Raw genomic sequence first — 23,136 nt, forward strand, 5'->3', positions numbered from 1 at the left:
TCAGTCCTGGTTTCCAGACTTATGAATCTTGGAATATTTCTCTGGGGAAGACATCCTTAGAGAGCCCACACTTAACTGCATGGTTGACCCCTACATTGCTGAAGCCCTGCTGAGATGAGGAGCAGCACTGTGCTGCCAGGCCAGGCCGGCCTGCCGGGGAGAACTTTGGGCCATGAACCAGCTGCTGTTTGGTAGGCACTGCACTAAGCACTGACCCATTTTGTGAGCACTGTGAGGTGCAGATTCTACCCATTTTCCAGATGAGGGAACTGTGGCTCAAAAGGATACATGATTCAGCACTGAGAGACTTAAGCAGGATTCACAAGTCAGCGTGTCAGCAAAGCCAGATTCCAGCTAAGATGGACCAGAGGTGCTGTGGGCTCTTCAGGGAGGTGATACTTGGTGATACCCCCACTGCCAATCTCATTTGTCTCCAAGTGACACCCTGTGAGCCAGCCCTGGGTAGTACAAGGGCTCCTGCGGCAGCCACAGGAGTAGGTGTAGCCCTAGGCTAATGGTGCTCTCAGAACTGCACAAACACTGCTTTCTGAGAAACCAGTACAACTACTTTCTAGTGAGAGGGGAGGGCATCTCCCAAACCTGGCTATGTCCCAGTCATCTGAGTGCCTAAAAAGTCTCTCTCATCTGTGCCTCACTCCAGCTTTGGAAGTGGGACCTCTTTGTCTAAGCCGCTCTTCCAAAACGAACTGCACAGTCAAGGGACGGATTTCACACCAGCACCTTATGCTAGCTCAGAGGGACAGATGCCACTCATTGCAACACAGCAGAGACGCAGACTACGTGGCAGCCAGGGGCCATGAGAGGGAACATGGTGGAGGGGGACAAACAGGGCCTTCCTGGCAGGCGAGCCCTGGACTTGGATCGGGTTAAATCAATTCTGAGCCTTAATTTCCTCACTCAAATAACAGGCACAGTAATACCCATTACACAAGAATGAGATACAATCCCTATTGCAAAGGACAGCGGGACTGTAAATTCAAGAGCTGGAGAGGAACATGAGGCAAGAAGGGTTTAGACAGCTGTCTCCTTTTTTTCATTATCACTTTTCAACAACCTATGTTCTGCGTCCTCCAGAGTCAAGCTCCAGCCTCTGCAAGCTCCCAGGATTCTGCTCTCCACTATCTGCAGAGGACACCCCTTGCCCACTGACTGTTGCCCACACAGCTGTCTGTGGCTTCCCCTGGGACTCAGGGAATCCCTCCTGTCAGATGCATACTCCAGTCTTGATGGGGGCTTCCAACCTGGCCTGTGCACTCTGGAATCAGGGACTGGCTGGACCTCAGACAAACTTCAAAGACTGTAAACCCTGCCTTGCATAGGGCCCGGGCCAGGAATGCCCCCGACAGAAGTACTTGCAGACTGAAGTACTCAGCCAGCCTGCCTCACCTTCCTCAGTATGGCTGAACTGAGGGAGGAGGAGAGAAAGGCTGCTTCTACCATCCTCTTCCTCCCCACAAAGGGCCAGCACACCCTGGGCCAGCGCTCAGGGCAGGACTGCCTGCCTCTTACTCTGCTACATAAGCAGCTGAAGCACTTCCAGAGGAGGCCTTTAGAAAAAGGAAACAAGGCCGAGGTCAGACAGAGTAAATTATCTCAAGAACTCAGATCACTAAAATTCTTGAAATTAACAAATACACTTTTAATTGATCACAGATAAAAACTACTCAAGGAAGGTCAGTAACTGTTTTAGCCCCTAATCTGTTAGAGCTGTATGGTGAGCAGCCTTGAGTAGCTGGGTTAACTGGTTATTTTCTGGAATTCCCACCATCCACGGTATTAGAAAAAACAAGGCATTGTCTCAGTTTAGGATAAACACATGGCCTGGCAACCAAATCCAGTCTCTCACATCCCGTATTTTTTCTTTAGCTCTTCCACTTTGTTGATGTAAGCTTTCATGGCATCTTCCTTGGTAGTCCCTGTAAGGAACCAACAGGATTATCTGTCAGGGAGGCAGCGTGGGAGGAAACAGGCAGCCTCCAGAGCCCCAGGCAGCTCTGCTTGCACTCTCCTAGGCTCAGTTTCTTACTTAGAAAGTTGGGCTTCTACTAATGACATGTTGGAGGAGACAGTATCCGAAGTGAATGCTCCACAAACCACCGTACTCAGAAAGCCTGGTGGGGCTGGCCGAGACCTGTCGCCCGTCTGCTGGCCACCTGCATCCTCCACCCGTCCTGGGGGAATGGCCAGTGTGAGCCTCCCTCCAGACAGGCAGGAAACTGTCACCGTTTCCTGGTGACTTTACTGGTCCTGCTAACTCTTGTGGCTGGCACTGGCTTTGGCCTTTTCAGTGTCTCTGTGTTTGGGCTCCAATCTCCCAGGGCTGTTAAGCTGTCAGTGGAAAAGCAAAGGCAGGCACCCCCTTCTCCCCAGAGACAGGCTATGAGAAAAGTTTCAGAAACTCTGAGCAAAAGTAGCTGCTTCTTGGAGGGGAATGAGACAAAGCTTTGTCTTCTTGCTGCAGTAGAAAGGACACTGAATGTATCCGCAGAGACAGTGACACACAGTTTCCTGATTCTATGGTGAAGGAGAGAGACCCCCTGAAATTCAGAGCTTGTTCTGAAGCACGGGAGACTACATGGGGCCTGAGGATGGTATGGAAATGTCCCATGAAAATGGCCAGGCATTCCCTTCCCAGTTACTTGCAGATCCTAGGAGTGTGTTTATTGTATTGTGGTCCTTTCTGAATTCAAGGGTTTCTCATTTGTAGAAAGACAGAGGGCTTATTCAGAAACTAGCCAGCGGGAACACTAATGTTGCCAGGAGCTTTAGTGCCAACTCTTGGGTCTTGCTGCTGCAGGTGGCACGTGATTAAGTAGGAGCTTGGATACTTCTTGGCTGCCGGTGCTTAGCATATAATGGCTCCATTCACAGAGCCTACGATGCCAGCAGCTTGCCATGCATTAGCTCATTCCCTTCTTTTATGTACTCTCCTGGCTGGGAGGGAACTGTGGAGGGCCCTGGGAGATAGGGGGTCCTCACCTAGCCTGTCGGGGAGAGGGAGCTGTAGACAGGAAACCACCCCTTATTCTGAACACGTCTGAAGCCCACACCAACTACATCACTTCCCAACCTATTTTTCGACAGCCTGGTCCCCAGACCCTCCTCTCTAGATGATACTCTTGCTCAGAGATGGTGCTTTTAGAAAAGGCATAAACAGTGTCAGGAGAAAAAGTAGGTGGCCCGGTTTTTTTTCCCATTCTGGCACAGGTTAGACTGGTTTCCAGCATGTGCTCCGTTGACTTTCTTTTCTCCTCTTCCCTTGCACTTCATAATGAAGACTCTTTCATTACTGGGTTTCACAAATGAGGGAAACCGATTAGAACAATTACCTTTCAGCTCATTCCAGGCATCCCACTTGGCCTTGCCCTTGAAGTCCAACATCCCAGGCCGTTCTTAAACAAGAGAAGAAAAGACATTAGATCTGCTTCAAATTTGAATGGAGAACTTGATAGACCTTCTTGCCATGAATGCCATCTTCTATTACACCTGTTCCTTCTAGACTCTGTCATGGGGTTAAATGGGGCTACCAGTGTGGGTTCTGCCTTAAGAAAACCAGATGTATGGCAATCCAAACTTAAATCTAGAGGAAATAGGAAGAATACTATTCTCATTACAAGACAGTCTTTGTCTTACAAGTGAAATGACTCCAAAATTTCTCCTTTTAAAAATTATACTTTAATTATAATTTTTTAAAGACATACATTCATATAGCTACAGAGAAAAATACTATAAAATTTCTCCACTGTTAGCTGCCCAATTTCTCTCCCTAATCATTAATGTTATCAGGTATCCTTTCCTATAAACTATCTGTTTATATCCTAGCCCCATTTTTCTACCAAATTGTTAGTCTATTTCTTGCTGATCTGTGTGGGTATTTTCACTGAGGGTTAGGTTTCTTTAAGTTATATGATGACTTTATGCTTCTATACCTGTTATCATCTGCAGTTAGGAAACACACTCACCATTTCCCTGTTATCCTATTTCACTACCATGCCCAGCTCCAGAGCCAAAGTGAACGATCAAAGTCCATAGCCTGAGCACTGTGCCTGAGAAAATGTCCCCGAGTGCTTTCAGGAAAGTGTTCCCAGGGACATCTGAAACAAACTGTACTTGCGGTCATCGTCAGAATCCTAGAGCAGCACCCCTGAACACTCTCTCCACAGCCCTGGGAATGGAAATGTGCATGTACATTTGCAACGTCCAATTCAGGAGCCACCTGCCACACTGAGGACCTCAAATGACTACTAAGCACCTGAAATGTGACTTCTGTGAATGAAGAATAAACTTGATTTTATTTAACTATTTCTATTTTCAGTTAATTTTTTTTTTTTTTTTTGAGATGGAGTCTTGCTCTGTTGCCCAGGCTGGAGTGCAGTGGCACAATCTTGGCTCACCACAACCTCTGCCTCCCGGGTTCAAGTGATTCTCTTACCTCAGCCTCCTGAGTAGCTTGGACTACAGGCACATGCCACCATGCCCGGTTAATTTTTGTATTTTTAGTAGAGACGGGGTTTCACTATGTTGGCCCCATCAACATAGGCTAGTCTTGAACTCAGGACCTTGTGATCCACCCACCTTGGCCTCCCAAAGTGCTGGGATTACAGGTGTGAGTCACTGAGCCCGGCCTCAGTTAAAATTTATATAGTCATATGTGGCTACTGGCTATTACACTAAACTGTTATGCTTGCACTATCATGTTTTATAATCGTGTAATAGGGCTGTACAGTAAAGCCCTAGAGAGTGCTGATGATACCTCTTTGATCAGGAAGTGATAGGTTCCCACACCAGTCAACCTAGACTCATGTGAAAACTGGTAACTCCAGAATGGGCACAGGCCAGTCTCTGTGAAAATACTGTTTGTCCCAAAAGTATCTCAGCACCTCTGGCCTCCCCTGCTTCACCTTTCCTTACCCTCCCTGGGAGGAAAGTTTATAAACTCAGTGTAAAACTCATCTTTGCCACAAGACCTTACTCAGCTAAGTGTTCCGTGTGAGCCCCAGTGTTTGATTTGGCACTGCCTGTGATACTTCGCTCTGGGTGCCATTTCTTGCTTCCAACTGGCTGACAGCCAGCCTACCTGCTCCATCTTCTACCCAGCTTCTGTGGAAATGGGGACTGTGCTCACCTTCCTCCTGATCAGGGGCAGGAGAGACCTTGTTTCTGTGTTGCCATGACAACTCTGAGTCCTTGCACAGAATGCACTGTGCTGTTGCCTCAGGATTCACTGGTTTCAAGGACTCAGGGGCAGAATGAAACCTGCCCGAGGCAGGAAAGATGATGTTACTACAGATGTGACAGTCCAAAGCACAGCCTCAAACTCTATGCTGAGATTTTGGGACAGGGAACAGGTATCGTCAGGAAGGCACAGACTTGTCAGTGAAATGCTCTGACCTGGCCCAGGTGTTTCTCTGCTCCTGACATCAGGCTTGGCCAGGCTGCCAATACTCCAACTTTGATCCTGCCCATCTAGGGTAGAAGCTGAATGGCTCAACAATGCTACCACTGAGCTGAGAGCCTAGAGCAAGTCTTTTCCAAGCTGCAGCCTTTGCTTGTTCCCTAGCAGAGAGGAGCCGCTGGTGATAACCAGTAAAACCCTTCTAAAACCAGGATTTGAATTCTGCTACTGGAGACACTGAGAATCCTGAACATGGTCTTTTCCACCCCAGGAACCATTGGTGCTTCGGGATGGGAATTGAGTCTCTTCTCTTCTTCAATCTGTGCAACCCCTTCCACCATCCTTCCATACCCACGTGCAGAGCAGAGCCTCAGGCAGTTTGAGAGTGAAGTTCCCAGGTACTTGTAGTGAAGTTCCCAGGTACTGCTTTGATGAGCAGAGGTCCTTCCAATCCCTGCTCCACATACCTGTATTTATGTCGCCCACAGTCGCTTGTTTGTAGTGGCCATAGATGAAAAGCATCTCATCATCTCCTGGCTTGGTCTTAAGGTTCTTAACTTCTTCTGCAGCTTTCTCAAACTCAGCCTAAATGGAAGGGAGAGGAGAGGACTGAGGGCCTCTTCTGGGTGTGAGAGGGCGGGAGTCCTGCTGTGGCCTGAACAGAGCCCAGCTACAGGGATGGAGAGGTGGGAAAGGCTGCATCCTTCCTGCAAGGCAGACCCTCAAGTGTGTCTGCCCCGCCCTGCCCCAACAGGGCAGCTAGAAAGATTCAGCAGCACAAGCATGGGAAGCCTGTCCAGTTCACTCATTCAATCGAAAACCATATATCCAGTGCTCTCACTAACGCAGGCATCTGGTCTGGAAATACAGGGGTGAAGAAGGCGGGCTAACCCTTTGCCCGCAGTGGGTCTCCACTCTGCGCGAGGAGCAGTGCGGCCAACTGCCCACCGGGCCAGGCACTAGGGAGTGGTCGGGGTTCCAGAGAAGCTCTGGCTTGGGGATAGGGGCGGCACAGCACGCTCGAAACAGCTGAAAGGGGACAGGGCACCAGTGCCGCGGTGTCAGCGCCGGAGCCCGCTGGTCCCCTCCCCTCCCTTGGGGCCCGGGCGTTTGACACCGACCTCTGTCTCAGTGCCCGGATTGGGAAAGGCAGGCGGGAGGAGCCAGAGGTCGCCCCACAAAGCTTGGTCCCAGACAAGGGTCTACACTGGAGGGAAGGGAGGAGCCCCTCCCTGGGTCACCTCTCCCCGGGCCGCGACTCCCGTCCCGCACGCGGAGCACCCGGCCCTGTACTTCCCCTGACCTCCAAGCTCCCGGCCATGGCCTACGCGCTCCCCCACTCCGCCGCGACGCCCTGCCTGGTGCTTCGGGATGGGGACTGAGTCTCCTCGCTCCTCCAATCCGTGCAACCCCTTTCCCCATCTTTCCACCAAGCACCCTAGACTGCCACCCCTCTCCTGCTACACCGCGAAGTCCACCCCATGGGCAACTTTCCAGCAGTGGCCGGGTGGGCAGCAGATTGAGAAATCCCCAAACGAAAAGTCCCGCTCACAAGGTTCTGTCCAACGAATCAGGGCTAGGCATGGGTCCAGGAGGAACGGTGGGGCACGGAAGGAAAGAGCCCGAGAGCTCCGGCTGCCGGGTGAGCCCCCGACAGGCACCCCCAGCCCGCTGCAGCTTCGGAGCCTGGCTGTGCAGGCGCTGTACCTGAGACATCCTGGCCGGCTTGCAAGAACTCCACGGAGCCCGCGGAAAAGGCGAGGAGTAGGAAGCGATCGCCCGGACTGAGCTGGCAGGCGCCTTTAGAGGCGCGGTGGGCTGGTCCCAACTCTGCTGGGGCGAGGACCGAGAAGCCAATCAGAAGCCAGCTCTGCGCTAGGGGCGTGCCCAGCCCCCGCCGCTGCGCCAGCCTCGCCCGAACCCACGTGGGCCCGCTCGCGCATGCGCTGAGAGGAGCCGAAGGGGACGCCGGGAGCAGGTGGGGCTCGCGGAAGCAGGGCGTTTAGTCCAGAGGCCCCGAGTTGGCCGAGAGTTGTGCTCGGTACTGGACTGCTGTGGGGACGGCACGCGGGGGAAGGGGAGGGGACGGAGACCGAAGAGCGGAAGTCCTTATATTTCTTTTCTTTCCTTAAATCTCTTGTGCCTGGCAGGAAGAGGCCGCAAGTTACATCTTTGGAAAAGTAAACTCTCAGACCTGGGGATGGCAGGCGGGACCAGCTCCTCTCTTGAGGTCTAGAGGAGACCCCCTGGGATGGTCCCTGGTGAGCTGCGTGATGGTGGAAAGCTGGACTGGTCTCCAGAAAGGCGAGGCCGAGGCCTCTTCCTCGGAACTTTTGGCACGTTCTTTGACTTGCCTGTGGCCTTAGTTATCAGTCCTGTATTGCACGTTTGTGTTTGTGGTGCATTTCTCCATCTGGTGCGTTAAAGGCAGGGACAGTATCTTATTTGTCTTGATGTAACAAACTTGGATGGGACCAGGTGCTCAGCAAACGTTTGTTAAATGAATGGCTGTTTATTGAACTGTTGGGTGTCTTGCACTGTTCTAGACTTTGGGAGACAGCAGTTAACAAAACAATAAATCCCTGCAATCTTGCAATTTAAAAGTAGGGACAGTAGTTTATACAGTAAGTTAAATATAGAGTTATTTAGGGGCTTAGAGAGTTGGAAGTTTGTAGTTTTAAATAGGGAAAGGGGAGTATTGAGGGAAGGTGACATTTGAGAAAGTTCCTCAAGGAGGGGAGGGAGGATTCCAAGCTGAGAACAAGGTAAAGGCGTCTGCAGGGAACCCGGGGAAGAGTAGAAAGACGAGGCTGGAGAGTTCTGGAGGTGGCAGGCTGGCTAGGTGATGCAGAAGTTGGGACTTTGACTGTCATTCTAAGTGAGATGGGAAATCCTAAGAGGGTTTGATCAGAGGATGAGACTGAGGGGAATGTTTTTGCAAGATTGTTACAGAGGTTCCATGGGAACAGAAAGGAGCAGCACAGGTGTATGTGTGGAAGTGTTTTAGGATCGATGCTTAAGCTAAAGGAAGACTTCTCTGGCAGTGGTTACAAAGGAGCTGGGTGAAGAGAGGGAAATTTTGGAAAATTCTCTGGAGATCATTATAAAAGCAAACTCATACCTCTCTAATTCCTAATTTGTGGCAAGAGAGCTGGACTGCAAGTCTCTGCCCTCCCTATATCTCCACCCCACCCCCAACAGGGAAGGTAGAAGCTTTCAGACTTGCTAACTTAATGTAGGTCAGGTTTTATGGAATGTTTGGGAAGAAACGAAGATGCAATAGAGAGCAAATCTAGAATTTTCAGTTTAAGAATAATTTTGTTTGAGAAAGGAAAACCAAAGAAATTAACAAAAATTGTGGCGTTAAATATGGGGAAAGTACACTGAAGTGTAAGAAATGCAAGTTTCTTTGAAAATCACAATTCAGAGGTGCTTTTCCATTTGAATCCTGGATTTGATTTTGATCTACTTGGTCTTTACAGCTTCCTTGATGTAACTCAGATTATTGCTTGTGTGGGCCAGATTTGCAGTCAAATACATCTCCTAGTCAGCAGGTTTTAAGTTAGGGTATTGCTGAGGTTATGTACCTTAATAATGCAATTATCACTTCTCAAAGATTAATTGGTTTACTTTAGTTTTTTAGTTTTTGGTTTTCAAATTGTGTGTGTGTGTGTGATGGGGTCTCACTCTTACCTATGCTGGAGTTCAGTGGCACAATCTCAGCTCTCTGCAGGCTTGAATTCCAGGCCTCAAGTGATCCTCCCCTCAGCCTTCCACGTAGCTGGAACTGTGGGCACAACCACCATGCTTGAATAATTTTCTATTTTTGTTTTTTGTAGAGATAGGGTCTTGCTGTGTTGTTGGTCTTGATTTCCTGGGCTCAAGTGATCCTTCCACCTTGGCCTCCCAATGTGCTGGGAGTACAGGTGTAAGCCACTGTGTGGCCTTGCTTGAGTATTGCTTTTCATAATTCTGAGAGTGCAAGATCCATATTCAGTTTATGTCCTGGTTAACAACCATAACATGTTGTAATTATTTTATTTACAATTATTTTAATTTACTTTTCTACTGTCTAACCCCTTGCCTCTACCTCCCACCAAACACACATAAGCCAGGAGGATGGGGTCATTGTGTATCAGTCACTGCTGTATTTCCAAGTGCCTGATACTTCTTAGGCACTCAGCAAATAGTTGAATGAATAAAGTGTTTTTCTCTCTGTGAAGATTTATTCCCTTCTGATCTAACTGTGAACTGGGAAACCATCTAAATTTGTTAGAACTGAATGTAAAATTATGGGCTTGAGTAAAGTAGATGAACTCTGGTGCAAGAACCATGTAATCTCTTTGTGCCACTCCCAGCTTTAGAAGCACAGCACCTGGAGATGAGAAACCTGACCAGCCAACTTGTCAGCCATATTGACCCTGCCAATCAATAGAGAGGCCGTTGTCATTGTTATAGTTTGCCTTCACATCTGGGGATACCACTTTTTATTTATTTTTTATTTTTATCATAGATAACACTCTTGCCTGCCACAGGTTTCACTTGCTTGGTCTCAGTATAAGGCCAGATGGCCAAGATCAATCTTTCTCTCTCTCTCTCTCTCTCTCTCTCTCTCTCTCTCTCTCTCCCTCCCCTCCCTTCCCCCCACTCCCTCTCTTCCCCATCCCTTTCTCTCCCTATCCCCCCTCCCTCTCTCCCCTCTTCCCTCTGCATCTATCTGTCTGTCTGTCTATCTATCTATCTATCTATCTATCTGTCTGTCTGTCTGTCTGTCTAGCCGTCTGTCTGTCTGTCAGTCTGTCTATCTATCTATTTTTTTGAGATGGAGTGTCTTGCTGTGTTGCAGTGGCATGATCTTGGCTCACTGCAACCTCCGCCTCCTGAGTTCAAGTTCTGCTGCCTCAGCATCCCAGGTAGCTGGCATTTGAGACATGCACCACAAAGACTGGCTAATTTTTTGTATTTTTATTAGAATTGGGGTTTCACCATATTGGCCAGGATGATCTCTATCTCCTCACCTCATGATCTGCCCGCCTCTGCCTCCTAAAGTGCTAGGATTACAGGCATGAGCCAGCATGGCTGGCCTGATCTATTTTTTTGAGACAGGATCTCACTCTGTTACCCAGGCTGGAGTAGAGTGGCACGATCACAGCCCACTGCAGCCTTGATTTCCTGGGCTCAGTTGATTGCTCCCACCTCAGCCTCCCCAATAGCTGGTACTACAGGTGCATGCCACTATGCCTGGCTAATTTTTTGTATTTTTTGAGGAGGTGGGTTTTTGCATGTTGTCCAGGTTGGTCTTGAACTCCTGGGCTCAAGTGATCCCCCTGCTTCGACCTCCTACGGTGCTGGAATCACAGAACTGAGGTGTTGTGCCTGGCCCTGGCAAGATATGTTAATAAGTGAAAGCAGTTCTTGCTCAGTGGGTAAGAATAGTACTTTATTTTTATTTTTATTTTTATTTTTTTTGAGATGGAGTTTCACTCTTGTTATCCAGGCTGGAGTGCAATGGCGCGATCTCGGCTCACCGCAACCTCCGCCTCCTGGGTTCAGGCAATTCTCCTGCCTTAGCCTCCTGAGTAGCTGGGATTACAGGCACGCGCCACCATGCCCAGCTAATGTTTTGTATTTTTAGTAGAGACGGGGTTTCACCATGTTGACCAGGATGGTCTCGATCTCTTGACCTCGTGATCCACCCGCCTCGGCCTCCCAAAGTGCTGGGATTACAGGCTTGAGCCACCGCGCCCAGCCCGAATAGTACTTTAATATTAAGTTTCTTAGTATAAATGAAACCTCTAATTTCTAAGAGTAACCTAATCACCAGAAAATGAACTACAATTACAGGAGAGCTTCCTACTTGCTCTAGTAACTAGAGTTACTAGATGGCAAGGGTTAGGGCATCCACAAATAACAAATTACATTTATTCTGTATTTTCTTTCCAGTTGCTTGGAATGTGACTTCTGTGGCAGGGCTCCAGCAAAGCTGGAGGAGACTAGTTTTAAAGGGAAGAGGGCACGTTGGAAATGCGGATTGGGGAGGTATGGGTGGAGTGGAGTTGAGGGCTTTGTGAAGCCTGAGGGAGGTGAGAGTTGGTTTGTGTGTGTGTGTGTGTGTGGTGGGGGTGGAGGAGGGGTAAGAATGAAGCCTGGCTTTCCTCATAACTGTGGAGAGAGGAGGCCTGGCAGCTGGAGGTGTTAGCAAGCCCTTTGCTATTCTTATCCTCTCCTTCCTCTCTGGGTGTTCATCTTCAGAGGAATTGCAGCAAAGTGGACATGAGAGAAGAGTAAATGTGTGTGGCATGCACATGTGTACCATTTTCTTCTTCCTCATCTTTCTGCCTGGCCAACTTGGGCTGGGCGTGGTTAGGGCTGAGGTAGTTAGGGCATGCACATGTTCACATGTGTACCATTTTCTTCCTCCTCTTCTTTCTGCCTGGCCAACTTGGGCTGGGGGTGGTTAGGGCATGCACATGTTCACATGTGTACCATTTTCTTCCTCCTCTTCTTTCTGCCTGGCCAACTTGGGCTGGGGGTGGTTAGGGTTGAGGTGAGATGCAGAGAAGGCTTGGGAGTGGAAGATTCTGATAGGAAAGTGTCCTAGGCTGGCTGGGAGTAAGAAAGAGAGGACTTCCTTTAAAAACGCTTCTCCATGAGTTGATTGTACACTGGTCAGGTGCTGCCTGCACTCTGTTTAGAAGCATTCATGATTATGGGCAGGAATAATGAAAATATTGAGTTCAGTACTGAGTTCTTGTTCAACTTCATACTTTAATAAAAATATGTTAGTATATATATTTCCTTCTAAATCTGCATTGTCTTCTACATCTTTGCCTGTTTCTCTGGCTCCTAGCTATGCATGACAAACATCTGGAAAATGCTTCAAAACTAGGTTGTTAGCTGAATTTTCTTAGTAAACTCTTCTGACTGTCAACAAGAAAATTAGAAATGCAGCTGACCCTTGAACAACACAGCGGTTAGGGGCACTGACCCTCCACACAGTCCAAAATCTGTGTGTAACTTTTGACTACCCTAAGCTTAACTATCAATAGCCAACTGTTGACTAGAAGTATTACTGGTAATAAACAGTTGATTAGCACATATTTTATATTTCATATACTGCATTTTTAAAAGTAAATTAGAAAATAATGTTGATAAGAAAATCACAAGGAAGAGAAAATTATTTACTGTTCATCAGGTGGAAGTAGATCTTCCTAAAGGCCTTCATACATGTCATTTTCACATTGAGTAGGCTGTGGAGGAAGGGAACGGGTTGATCTTCCTCAGGGGTGCCAGACATGGAAAAAAATACAGTTTGAACCCCTATTGTTCAAAAGGACACTATTAAAATCTGGTGACAAGGCTGCAGTGAGGTATAATCCTGCACTACCGTCCAGCCTAGGCAACAGGGAGAGACCCTGCCTCAAAGCAAAAAGATCTGGTGACACGCTTTGGCTAATAATTTCTTTGAAGGACAATGTTTAAAAAAAATTAATTTGAGCTAACTCTAGATTGACGCGTGCAGTTATAAAAAATACGGTAGTCCCTCCTTATCCTCAGAGGCTAAGTGCTAAGCCCCACCTCAATGGAGGCCTGAACCCTATATATATGCTTTTTTCTATATGGTTATCTGTCAATATATGTGCATGATCTCTTGTGGATGCCACAGATCCATGGATGTGCAAGTCCCTTATATAAAATGATGTAGCATTTGCATACAATTTATACACATTTTCCTGTACACTTTAAATCATCTCTAGGTTACTTATAATACTAGACACAATATAAATGCTGTATAAATAGTCGTGATACTGTATTTTACGATTTGTGTTTTTTTTAAGTGTATTTGTGTTTCTCTATTGTTTTCTTCCCTGGACATTTTCACCTGAGGTTGGTTGAATCTGCAAAGGCAGAACCCACAGATACGTAGGGCTAATTGTACATACATATCTATAATAAAAGAGAGTGACAAATTAATAATAAAATTGAACAATTAGCATGATACATTGTATTAAAATTTGATTGTTTACTTCTGGAATTTTTCATTTAGTATTTTTGGACAATGGTTGACCCTGTGCAAACCATCTAAAGTGGAACTGCAAGTGAGGACTGCTGTAGTCCGGAGAGATCTCTTGTACCCCTTACCTAGTTCTCTCAGTGGCAACGTCTTGCAAAACCATATAGAATACATAACACAGTCTGTACATTGACGTTGATACGTGTAAGTAAGATAACAATATTTCCATCATCAGAGATTCCCCATATTGCCTTGCGGCCACAACCACTTCCTTCCTCCCTCCTCCTTAGCCCCTGGCAACCACATATTTCTTCTCTGTTTCTGTAATTTTATCATTTCAAAAATGTCATATCATCAAATCGTGTGGTATATAGGCTTTTTGGATTTTTTTTCACTCAGAATAATTCTCTAGTGATTCATCTAGGTTGTTGAGTGAATGATAGTTTGGTTCTGTTTTATGGCTGAGTACTATTCCATCATATGGATGAAAGAGTTTAACCATTCACCCTTTGAAGGATATCTCTATTATTTCCACTTTTTGGCTGTTACAAATAAAGCTGCTGCCAATCACTTGTCTATAGGCAGACCTCAGAGATATTGCAGGTTTGGTCACGATTTTTTGGTTTTCCACTGTATATAAAAATTATGTTTACACTATACATATAGTCTATTATAAAGGGTGCATTAGCATTATGTCAAACATATATATCTTTTTTTTTTTGAGACAGAGTTTTGCTCTTGTTGCCCAGGCTGGAGTGGAATGGCACAATCTTGGCTCACTGCAACCTCTGCCTCCCAGGTTCAAGCGATTCTCCTGTCTCAGCCTCCCAAGTAGCTGGGATTGCAGGAATGTGCCACCACACCTGGCTAATTTTATATTTTTAGTAGAGAGGGAGTTTCGCCATGTTGGCCAGGCTGGTCTTGAACTCCTGACCTCAGGTGATCCACCTGCCTCGGCCTCCCAAAGTGCTGGGATTACAGGTGTGAACTACGGCACCTGGCCTCAAGTGTACATATCTTAATGAAAAATACTTGATTGCTAAAAAAAAATGCCAGCTATCATCTGGCTTCAGCGAGTCATGATCCTTTTGCTGGTTGAGGGTCTTGCCTCAACGTTGATGGCTGCTGACATCAGCTGAAGGCTGGAGTGGCTGTAGCAATTTCTTAAAATAAGCAAACAATGATGTTTGTTGTGTTGATTGACTCTTCCTTTCAGGAAAGACTTCTCTGTAACATGAATGCTGTTTGATAGCATTTTATCCACAGAAGAACTTTGAACATTGAAGTCAGTTTTCTCAATCCCTGCTGCCGCTTTACAAGTTTATACAGTACTCTAAATCCTTTGTTGTCATTTCAACACTGCACCCCAGCCTCGGCGACAGGGAGAACATTTTCACCAGGAGTAGATTCTGTCTTAAGAAACTGCTTTCTTTGCTTGTCCGTTGGAAGCAACTCCTAATCTGCTGGTATTTCATTATGAGATTGCAGCAATTCAGTTCTATCTTAAGGCTTCACTTCAAATTCTAGTTGTCTTGCTGCTTCCACCACATCTGCTGTTACTTCCTTCACTGAAGTCTTGAACTCCTCAATGTCAACCATGAGCGCTGTAGTCAAGTTCTTCCAAAGGCCTGTTAATGTTGCAATTTTGATCTCCTCCTCCCATGAATCATGAATATTCTTAACAGCCTCTAGAATGGTGGATCCTTTCCAGAAGGTTTTTGTGTTATTTTGCCCATCTCCATCTGAGGAATCACAATCTATGATGGCTATAGTCTTACACAATGTATTTCTTAAATAATAAGACGTGAAAGTTGAAATTACTTCTTGATCCGTAGGCTTCAGAATGCATATTGTGGTAGCAGGCATGAAAACATGAATTTCCTTGTACGTGTCCATCAGAATGCTCAGGTGGTCAGGTGCATCGTAGATGAGCAGTAATATTTTGAAAGGAATCTTTTTTTTTTTTTTCTGAGCATTAGCTTTCAACAGTGGGCTTAAGATATTTAATAAACGATGCTATAAACAGATGTGCTGTCATGCAGGCTTTGTTTTTCCATTTTTACAGCACAGGCAGAGTAGATTTAACATAATTCTTAAGGGCCCTAAGATTGTCGGAATGATCATTGAGCGTTGGCTTCAACTGAAAGTCACCGGCTGCATTAACTGTTAACAACAGTCAGCCTGTCCTTTGAAGCTTTAAAACCAGGCATTGACTTCTCCCTGCTATGCATCTTAGATGGCATCAGCTTCCAATATAAGGCTGTTTTGTCTGCATTGAAAATCTACCAGCTTCGTCAGTCTTAGCTAGATCTTCAGGATAACTTGCCGCAGCTACAACATCAGCACTTGAGGCTTCATTTTGCACTTTTTGTTATGGAGACTGCTTCTTTCCTTAAACAGCATGAACCAACCTCTGCTAGCTTCACTTTTCTTCCATAACTTTCTCACCTCTCTTAGCCTTCAGAGAGTTGAAGAGTGTTAGGGACTTTCTCTGGATAGGCTTTGGCTTAAGGAAATGTGGGTGGTTTGATCTTCTATCCAGAGCACTCAGACTTTCTCCATATTAGTGACAGGCTGTTTTGCTTTTTTTTTTTTGAGGCAGTCTTGCTCTGTCACTCAGGCTGGAGTGCAGTGGCTCAGTCTCAGCTCACTACAACCTCCACCTCCTGGGCTCAAGTGATTCTCCTGCCTCAGCCTCCCAACTAGCTGGGATTATAGGTGCGTGCCATGACTCCTGCCTAATTTTAATCATTTGTGTGTTCATTGTAATAACACTTTAATTTCCTCAAGAACTTTGCCACAGCTTGGCTAACTGGTGCAAGGGGCCTAGCATTCAACCTTTTTTTTTTTTTTTTTTTTTTTCATTTAACCTGTCTTGGCTTTTGACATGCCTTCCTAACTAAGCTTAATCATTTCTAACTTTTGATTTAAAATGAGAGACTAACAACGATTCCTGTGACTAACAACTCTTTCTGTCCCTTGAACACTTAGAGGCCTTTGCAGTGTTATTAATTGGCCTAATTTCAATATTGTGCGTATTTTGTTAGATTTATACCTAAATACTTGTTTTTGAGTGATTGCAAATGTTATTGTATTTTTCTTTTTCTTTTTTTTTTTTTGACAGAGGCTTGCTCTGTTGCTAGGCTGGAGTACAATGGTGTGATCTCAGCTCACTGCAACTGCCACCTCCTGGGTTCAAGTGATTATCCTGCCTCAGCCTCCTGAGTAGCTGGGATTACAGGTGCGTGCCACCACACCCAGTTCCTTTTTGTATTTTTAGTAGAGACGGGGGTTTAAACATGTTGGCCAGGTTGGTCTCGAACTCTTGACTTTGTGATTCCCCTGCCCTGGCCTTGTTACTGTATTTTTAATTGTGTAAATGTGTTCATTGCTACTGTATAGAAATATAGTTGGTTTTGTATGTTTATTTTGTATCCTGTGACTTTGCCAAATTCATTAATTCTGGATTTTTTTTTGAGAATTCTTGGGATTTTTCTGTGTAGATAATTATGTCATCTGCAAATAGGGACAGTTTTATTTCTTCCCTTCTCATCACTCTGCCTTTTATTTCCTTTTCTTGCCTTATTTCACTGGCTAGAACTTCCAGCAGCACGTTGAATAAGAGTGGTGCGAAGGGCTGTCTTTCCTTGTTCCTGATCTTAGGGAGAAAGCATTCAATCTTTAATCATGAAGTCTAATGTTAGCTGTAGTTTTTTTTTGGTTTTGTTTTTTATCAAGTTGAGATGTTCTCCTCTATTCTTATTTTTCTGAGAGTCCTTATCAGGAATGGATGTTGAGTCTCCTTTGATTTTTGTTAGGTACCTTTTCTGTATCCCTTGATATGATCACGTGATTTTTCTTCTTTAACTTGTTAATGTGGTAGATTACATTGATTGATTTTCAAAAATTTAACCTTGCTTTTCTGGAAAAACCTCCACTTGGTCATGGTGTGTATTTTTATGTATTGCCAAATTCTATTTGTTAATGTCTTACTAAGGATTTTCATGTTTATAAGGGATATTGGTCTGCCATTGTCTTTTTTTAGTAATGGCTTTATTATTGTGGAAAAATACTAGCTTCAAAAGCTGAATTAGGAAATGTTCCTTCCTTTGCTGTTTTCTGAAAGAGGTTGTGTACAATTGATGTTAATTCTTCATTAAATGTTTTGAAGAGTTCACTATTGAAACCTTTAGGCCTGGAGATTTATTTTCTTTTCTCCTTCCTCTCTTCCTTCCCTTCTTTTTTCCAGGAACTCGATCAAGTTCTCATGGAGATTTCTTTCTTGGGAGTTCTTAAATTATAAATTTAACTTCTTTAATGGTTATAGGGCTGTTTATATTGTCTATTTCATATTGGTGAGTGGTGGTAGTTTCTGTTTTTTAAGAAATTGGTCCATTTTGTCTGTGTTGTGAAAGGTATGTATGTACTTAGTTCATAGTATTCTCTTATTATGTTTTGATATGTGCAGAGTCTATAATGATATCCTCTGTTTCATTCCCAATACTTGTGCCTTCTTTTCTTTCTTTCTCTTTTTTTTTCCCTAGCTGGTCTTGCTTAAGATTTGTCTGTGTTGAAAACATCTTTTCAAAGAACCAGCTCTTTTTTTTCATGGATTTTCTATTGGTTTTCTGTTTTCAATGTTACCGATTTCTATTCATTATTATTTCTTTCCTCCTGCTTGATTTGTGTTTGCTTTTGATTTTCTAGGTTCTTTAGGTGGGTGCTTAGATTATTGACTTGAGACTTTTCCCCATTTAATGCATTTAATGCTATACATTTTCCTCTTCACAGTGCTTTAACTGTGTCCCACTTTCATTCAGTTCAGTGTATTTTTAGTTCCTTTTTATTTTTTTTGAGACACAGTCTCACTCTGTCACTCAGGCTGGAATGCAACGATCTCAGTTCATTGCAACCTTTGCCTCCTGAGTCCAAGCGATTCTCCTGCCTCAGCCTCCTGAATAGCTGGGATTACAGTGCTGCCACCACGCCCAGCTGATTTTAGTGTTTTTAGTAGAGATGGGGTTTCATCATGTTGGCTAGGCTGGTCTGTAACTCCTGACATCAAGTGATTCGCCTGCTTCAGCCTCCCAAAGTGCTGGGATGACAGGATGAGCCACCGAACCTGGCCTTAGTTTCCTTTGAGACTTCCTCTTTGGTCCAGTTGCTTAGTTTCCAAGTGTTTGAAGCCTTTCCTGATTTGATTCCACTGTGGTCAGAGAACACACTGTTTAATTTCACTTCTTTAAACTTGTCATGGTTTTTTTCCTGTGGTACAGGATATGGATGTCTTGACATATATTTTGTGGATACTTGAAAAGAATGTGCATTTTGCAGTCATGAGTGGGGCGTTCTATAAATATCCATCACTTCCTGTTGGGTGGATGATGTTGCAGAGCAGCGGGCCTCAACCTTTTTGGTACCAGGGACTGGTTTCATGGAAGACAATTTTTTTCATGGATGGGGTGGTAGTGGGGATGGTTTTGGGATGAAGCTGCCGCACCTCAGATCATCAGCCATTATATTTTCATAAGGAGCATGTAACCTAGATCTCTTGTATGCCCAGTTTACAATAGGGTTCGCTCCTATGAGAATTTAATGCCAGCACTGAGAGGAGGTGTTTATTCCATTTCTCCTGCCTCTAGGTCCCACAGGGGGAATCAGAGTAGCTCAGGTGCTGCTGCAGGTGCAGTGGGTATGTGTCTCAGCTGCAGAACCCCAGGTTTAGTTAAATCAAATTCTTTATAAAGGGCTGCAAGCAAACCTGCCCAGCCTTACCCTGGAGTGAGGTATCTTCATTTTACTTGACAGTCTGGTGGGAAATAACTGTCTCTGTTTTTCTAAGCTGTTTGCTATACACATATTCTTGAAAGATAGTTCAGAACAAAAGCAGCCAGTTCCTCTGCTTATAAGACATATCAAAGTGTGAGAGACCCATGGAGAAATGTCTCCCAACGCACAGTACAAGGATTAACATTCTCACTGGTGATTGTGAATGAAGAAAAATAGAATTTATACTCAGTATACCTTGTTTAAGAAAGTGTGTGAAATATTCTTTCCAAATGGTTACGTCTCCAACCCTTTGGAAAACTCAACTGTGCAGAATGGTTTATGGAGAGTCTTGCATGTCTTGAGCAGAGAAAACACACTATGGTTTTGTGCATTTGCTCCAAATTGAAGGTCATAATGGCAGGTCTGAGGAGTTGTAGGTGTTGATTTGTCAGTGGGTGGTGTATTGTAGATGTGAACAGTCATCAAGGATGTGTTTATTTGGAACTGATTATGGCCCTTTCTCAGGGAAGGTCAGCTGCTAATGTCATTATGCAGTAAAGCTGTTACAGCATGGAGAAGCATGTGCCAGTCTGCAGATTAACTAAAATTCACCTTGTACCTACTGTGTTACCTAAACCCCTAGAGGTGAAGGTGGAAGATTTTATTTTTTTTAACCTCTCTGAATAATGGTTGAGGCTGAAGATGCTGAAATCATTTATAAATGAATATGTTGAAAATATCTTTCTCAAAAGTTCTGTCAGTGAAAGATGATTTAACCAACTCTTCTGGAATAATGATGTTTTCATTTGTATTATGCAGCTAAACCTAAAGAAAAGGCCAAGAAGGTTTCAAATGTTATTTAACGCTCATATAGTCCTAGTTTATAAATGTACTTTTTTTTTTTATTAAGTTTTTATATTTTGAGATGGAGTCTCTCACTGTTTCCCAAGCTGGAGTGCAGTGGTGTAATCTTGGCTCACTGCAACCTCCAGCTCTTGGTTCAAGCGATTCTCATGTCTCAACCCTTAGAGTAGCTGGGATTACAGGAGTGTGCCACCACACCTGGCTAATTTTTTTCAGTGTTTTTAGTAGAGATGGGGTTTCACCATGTTGGCCAGACTTGTCTCAAACTCCTGACCTCAAGTGATCTGTCAGTTTTCCGCCTGCCTCAGCCTCCCAGAGTGCTGGGATTACAAGCGTGAGCCACCATGTCCTGCTATAAATGTAGTTTATAAATACTGAGTTTCATATTAAAAAATATGTGCTTTTGAAAAAATTTAAAGCAGATTCTTTGACATGTATTTAAATATTTTGGGAGTACAATTTGATGTTTGAATTCATATATATGTTGTAGAATGAGCAAATCAGGGTACTTAGTGTGACCATTGCCTCATGCATTTATCTCTTTGCAGTGAGGATATTTAAAAACTTCTCTTCTAGCCATTTTGTAATGTACTGTTAACCATAGAACACCAGAACTTATTCTTTCTATTTTATTTCAAGCTGTTTGCTATACACATATTCTTGAAAGATAGTTCAGACCAGCATCTTCAACCAGCGTCTACCAATCCTCCTTCCATCCCTTCTCCAGTCTGTTGTAACAAGGAAATTTTTGGGGCTGGGTGCGATGGCTCACGCCTGTAATCCTAGCACTTTGGGAGGTCAAGGCAGACTGATCACCTGAGATCAGGAGTTCGAGACCAGCCTGGCCAACATGATGAAACTCAGCGCTACTGAAAATACAAATAATTGTCAGGCATGGCAGCATGCGCCTGTAGTCCCAACTCCTCAGGAGGTTGAGCAGCAGAATTGCTTGAATGCAGGAGGCAGAGGTTGCAGTGAGCTGAGATTGTGCCACTGCACTCCAGCCAAAGTGACAGAGCAAGACTACAGTGAGACTTAAAAAATAAATAAATAAATAAAATTCTTGTTACCTTTTTTCTTTTTATTATAATGTCCAGCTCTTGATATTTCATCGTTACCAAGATTTATTTTTACAAGAAAATTGTGTTCTCCATCTAAGAGTTAAAATTATGCTTTTGAAGTAGGCTAGGATAGATTAAAATGCAATTAACATTTTACTTTTAATCATAGTCCTACATGTGAATTAATTTTAGTTTGTCATTCTTATAAACTTTAAACTGAAATTTAATATAAAGTTACTGATTTGCCAAGGTTAAATTTTCTGCAAATGGTGAGCCTATAGCATTCATCTCTACTAACAGTATGCTAGGTGTTTGGTCTTTTAAAGAAGGTTAGTAGAAATAATTTTGGCTCCCCTAGATCACCCCTGGCCTTAAATAACATTTTTTTTTTTTTTTTTGGTAAAATGACATATTTGAATGCTATTTAGTTGTACTTAAGGATTATTTACTTCAAAATGATTAAGGTGCAGTTTTAAAATCATTTACATATTCAGTGATTTTTTTTTCTTAGCAGTTTCCTGCTCTTTCTCCTTTTATACCTAGTCACCTTTACCAATTTAGTTTCCTCACATAAAAAAACAGTAACAACTGTATTTAATATATTCTTTGTATTGATTTTAGTTGTTTTAAAAGTAAGATGATGGACTCTGTGCCCTGTGATACTGTTCCTAAATCTAGAGGAGAATTAAACATTTAGTGTGATATGTATATGTAATAACGCTAATATACTACACACACACATATATATTCTATCTATATATATATATTCAGAGAGAGATATTATGATGTTAAAAGGAAAACTTTTGACAAATTCAATTTAGCAGCGTTTATTTGAGTAAAGAAACTGCAGGAATTAGGCAGCATCTGAACCAGTAAAGGTTCAGAGAGCTCTAAGCAGCAATACTATTTTCTGTCTATAAATACTCAGCAGGCAGTATTTATAGACAGAAAACAGAAGTGACAGACTGAAGTAGTCTGATTGGTTACATCTTGGCTTTTGCCTTATTTTGACATGTTTTGGCAGTTTGTAGCCTGTATGGGCTGAAAGTTTGGCTGCTGTGATTGGCTGAGACTCAGTTACTTATTATAAGAATACACTAGCAAGCTAGGTTGCAGCTTGTTTACATAGTAAGATAGGGTGCAGTTCTTTACCTATGGAGGCAGCTTTAGGCCAAATTTAATTGAACAGGGGTTAGAACCTTGCGTTTTTGAAAGTTGTACCTTTTTCATTTGGATAAGACAAACTTTAAAGTAAACTTGACGTATGACAAGTGCGATTTTACAGTACTTAAATTTAGGGAGTAGATACGCTTTATAAAATATTTCAGTTTTTCAAAATGATTCTCTGTAGGAGTCTGTTAAAATTCTTGTCATAAACATAATCGATTGGAAACCTGCCTGTGGCACGAAGGAAGTTCAGCCAGTAGGCAAGTGGTTATAAGGTCTTCTCTATGTTAACTGCCTTAGTGCTTAGAGTGGTTTTCCTACCCTTAAAGCTTCTAATAGTTAGCTCATTTGGGATTCCATTCTCTTACAAAAAGGTCAAAAACATGCTTTCTTCAACTACCATAAGGCATATATACTGTGTTTTTTTGATAGTACAGTTAATCCTAATTATTTTCAGATTCTGTATTTGCAAAGTCACCTATATACTAACATTTATTTGTAACCCCCAACACAATACTCATGGCACTTTGTTGGTCATTCTTAGACATGGGCAGAGCAGTGAAAATTTTGAATCACTCAGTATGTTCTCAGCTGAGGTCAAACAAGACAAAACGCTCTGCCATTTTTTTTTTTTTTTTTTTTTTTTTTTTGAGACAGGATCTTGCTCTGTTGCCCAGGCTGGGGCTGGAGTTCAGTGGTACACTCTTGGCTTACTGCAGCCTCCACCTCCCAGGCTCAGGTGATCCTTCTACCTCAGCCTCCTGAGCAGCTGGGATTACGTTACCATACCCACTTAATTTTGGTAATTTTTTTGTAGAGGTGGGGTCTCGCTATGTTACCCAGGC

The 23,136-nt window shown here is 43.9% G+C and overlaps 2 protein-coding genes across 16 annotated transcripts in view; one reads left to right on the forward strand and one right to left on the reverse strand.

Moving 5' to 3' along the window:
• Nucleotides 1-1,636: 1,636 nt before the first annotated feature.
• Nucleotides 1,637-7,251, reverse strand: DBI (diazepam binding inhibitor, acyl-CoA binding protein). Its single transcript, XM_003931548.4, has 4 exons — nt 7,124-7,251; nt 5,884-6,001; nt 3,351-3,413; nt 1,637-1,937 (listed from the first exon to the last, which is right to left on the reverse strand). The coding sequence occupies exons 1-4, from the start codon at nt 7,130-7,132 to the stop codon at nt 1,864-1,866; spliced, it is 264 nt and encodes an 87-aa protein (XP_003931597.1). The 5' UTR covers nt 7,133-7,251; the 3' UTR covers nt 1,637-1,863.
• Nucleotides 7,252-7,327: 76 nt separating this feature from the next.
• Nucleotides 7,328-23,136, forward strand: part of C5H2orf76 (chromosome 5 C2orf76 homolog) — a 63,970-nt gene continuing 48,161 nt past the window's right edge. For 2 of the 15 annotated variants that reach the window (XR_012517794.1, XM_074399867.1), the window contains exons 1-4: nt 7,376-7,457; nt 7,567-7,677; nt 16,029-16,148; nt 16,555-16,671. Coding sequence is in view for 2 of the 15 variants with exons in the window: in XM_074399866.1 (XP_074255967.1) it covers nt 7,668-7,832 (165 nt within the window). In the remaining 13 variants the exon portion in view is untranslated. Of the gene's footprint in view, nt 7,458-7,566; nt 7,833-16,028; nt 16,149-16,554; nt 16,672-23,136 lie in introns of those variants that run through there. The other 13 variants (XM_074399868.1, XM_074399870.1, XM_074399873.1 and 10 more) reach the window with 13 other exon arrangements.

Source organism: Saimiri boliviensis, chromosome 5 (assembly GCF_048565385.1).
Source record: "Saimiri boliviensis isolate mSaiBol1 chromosome 5, mSaiBol1.pri, whole genome shotgun sequence".
In the NCBI taxonomy this organism is placed as follows: Eukaryota; Metazoa; Chordata; class Mammalia; order Primates; family Cebidae; genus Saimiri; species Saimiri boliviensis.

What these genes read in the sequence shown, in the direction of transcription:
- DBI (XM_003931548.4), bottom strand. An exon ending in TGTGGGCGACATAAATACAG is followed by an intron (nt 3,414 to 5,883) that starts GTATGTGGAGCA and finishes CTCTTGTTTAAG; the next exon opens with AACGGCCTGGGATGTTGGAC. An exon ending in TGCCTGGAATGAGCTGAAAG is followed by an intron (nt 1,938 to 3,350) that starts GTAATTGTTCTA and finishes GGTTCCTTACAG; the next exon opens with GGACTACCAAGGAAGATGCC.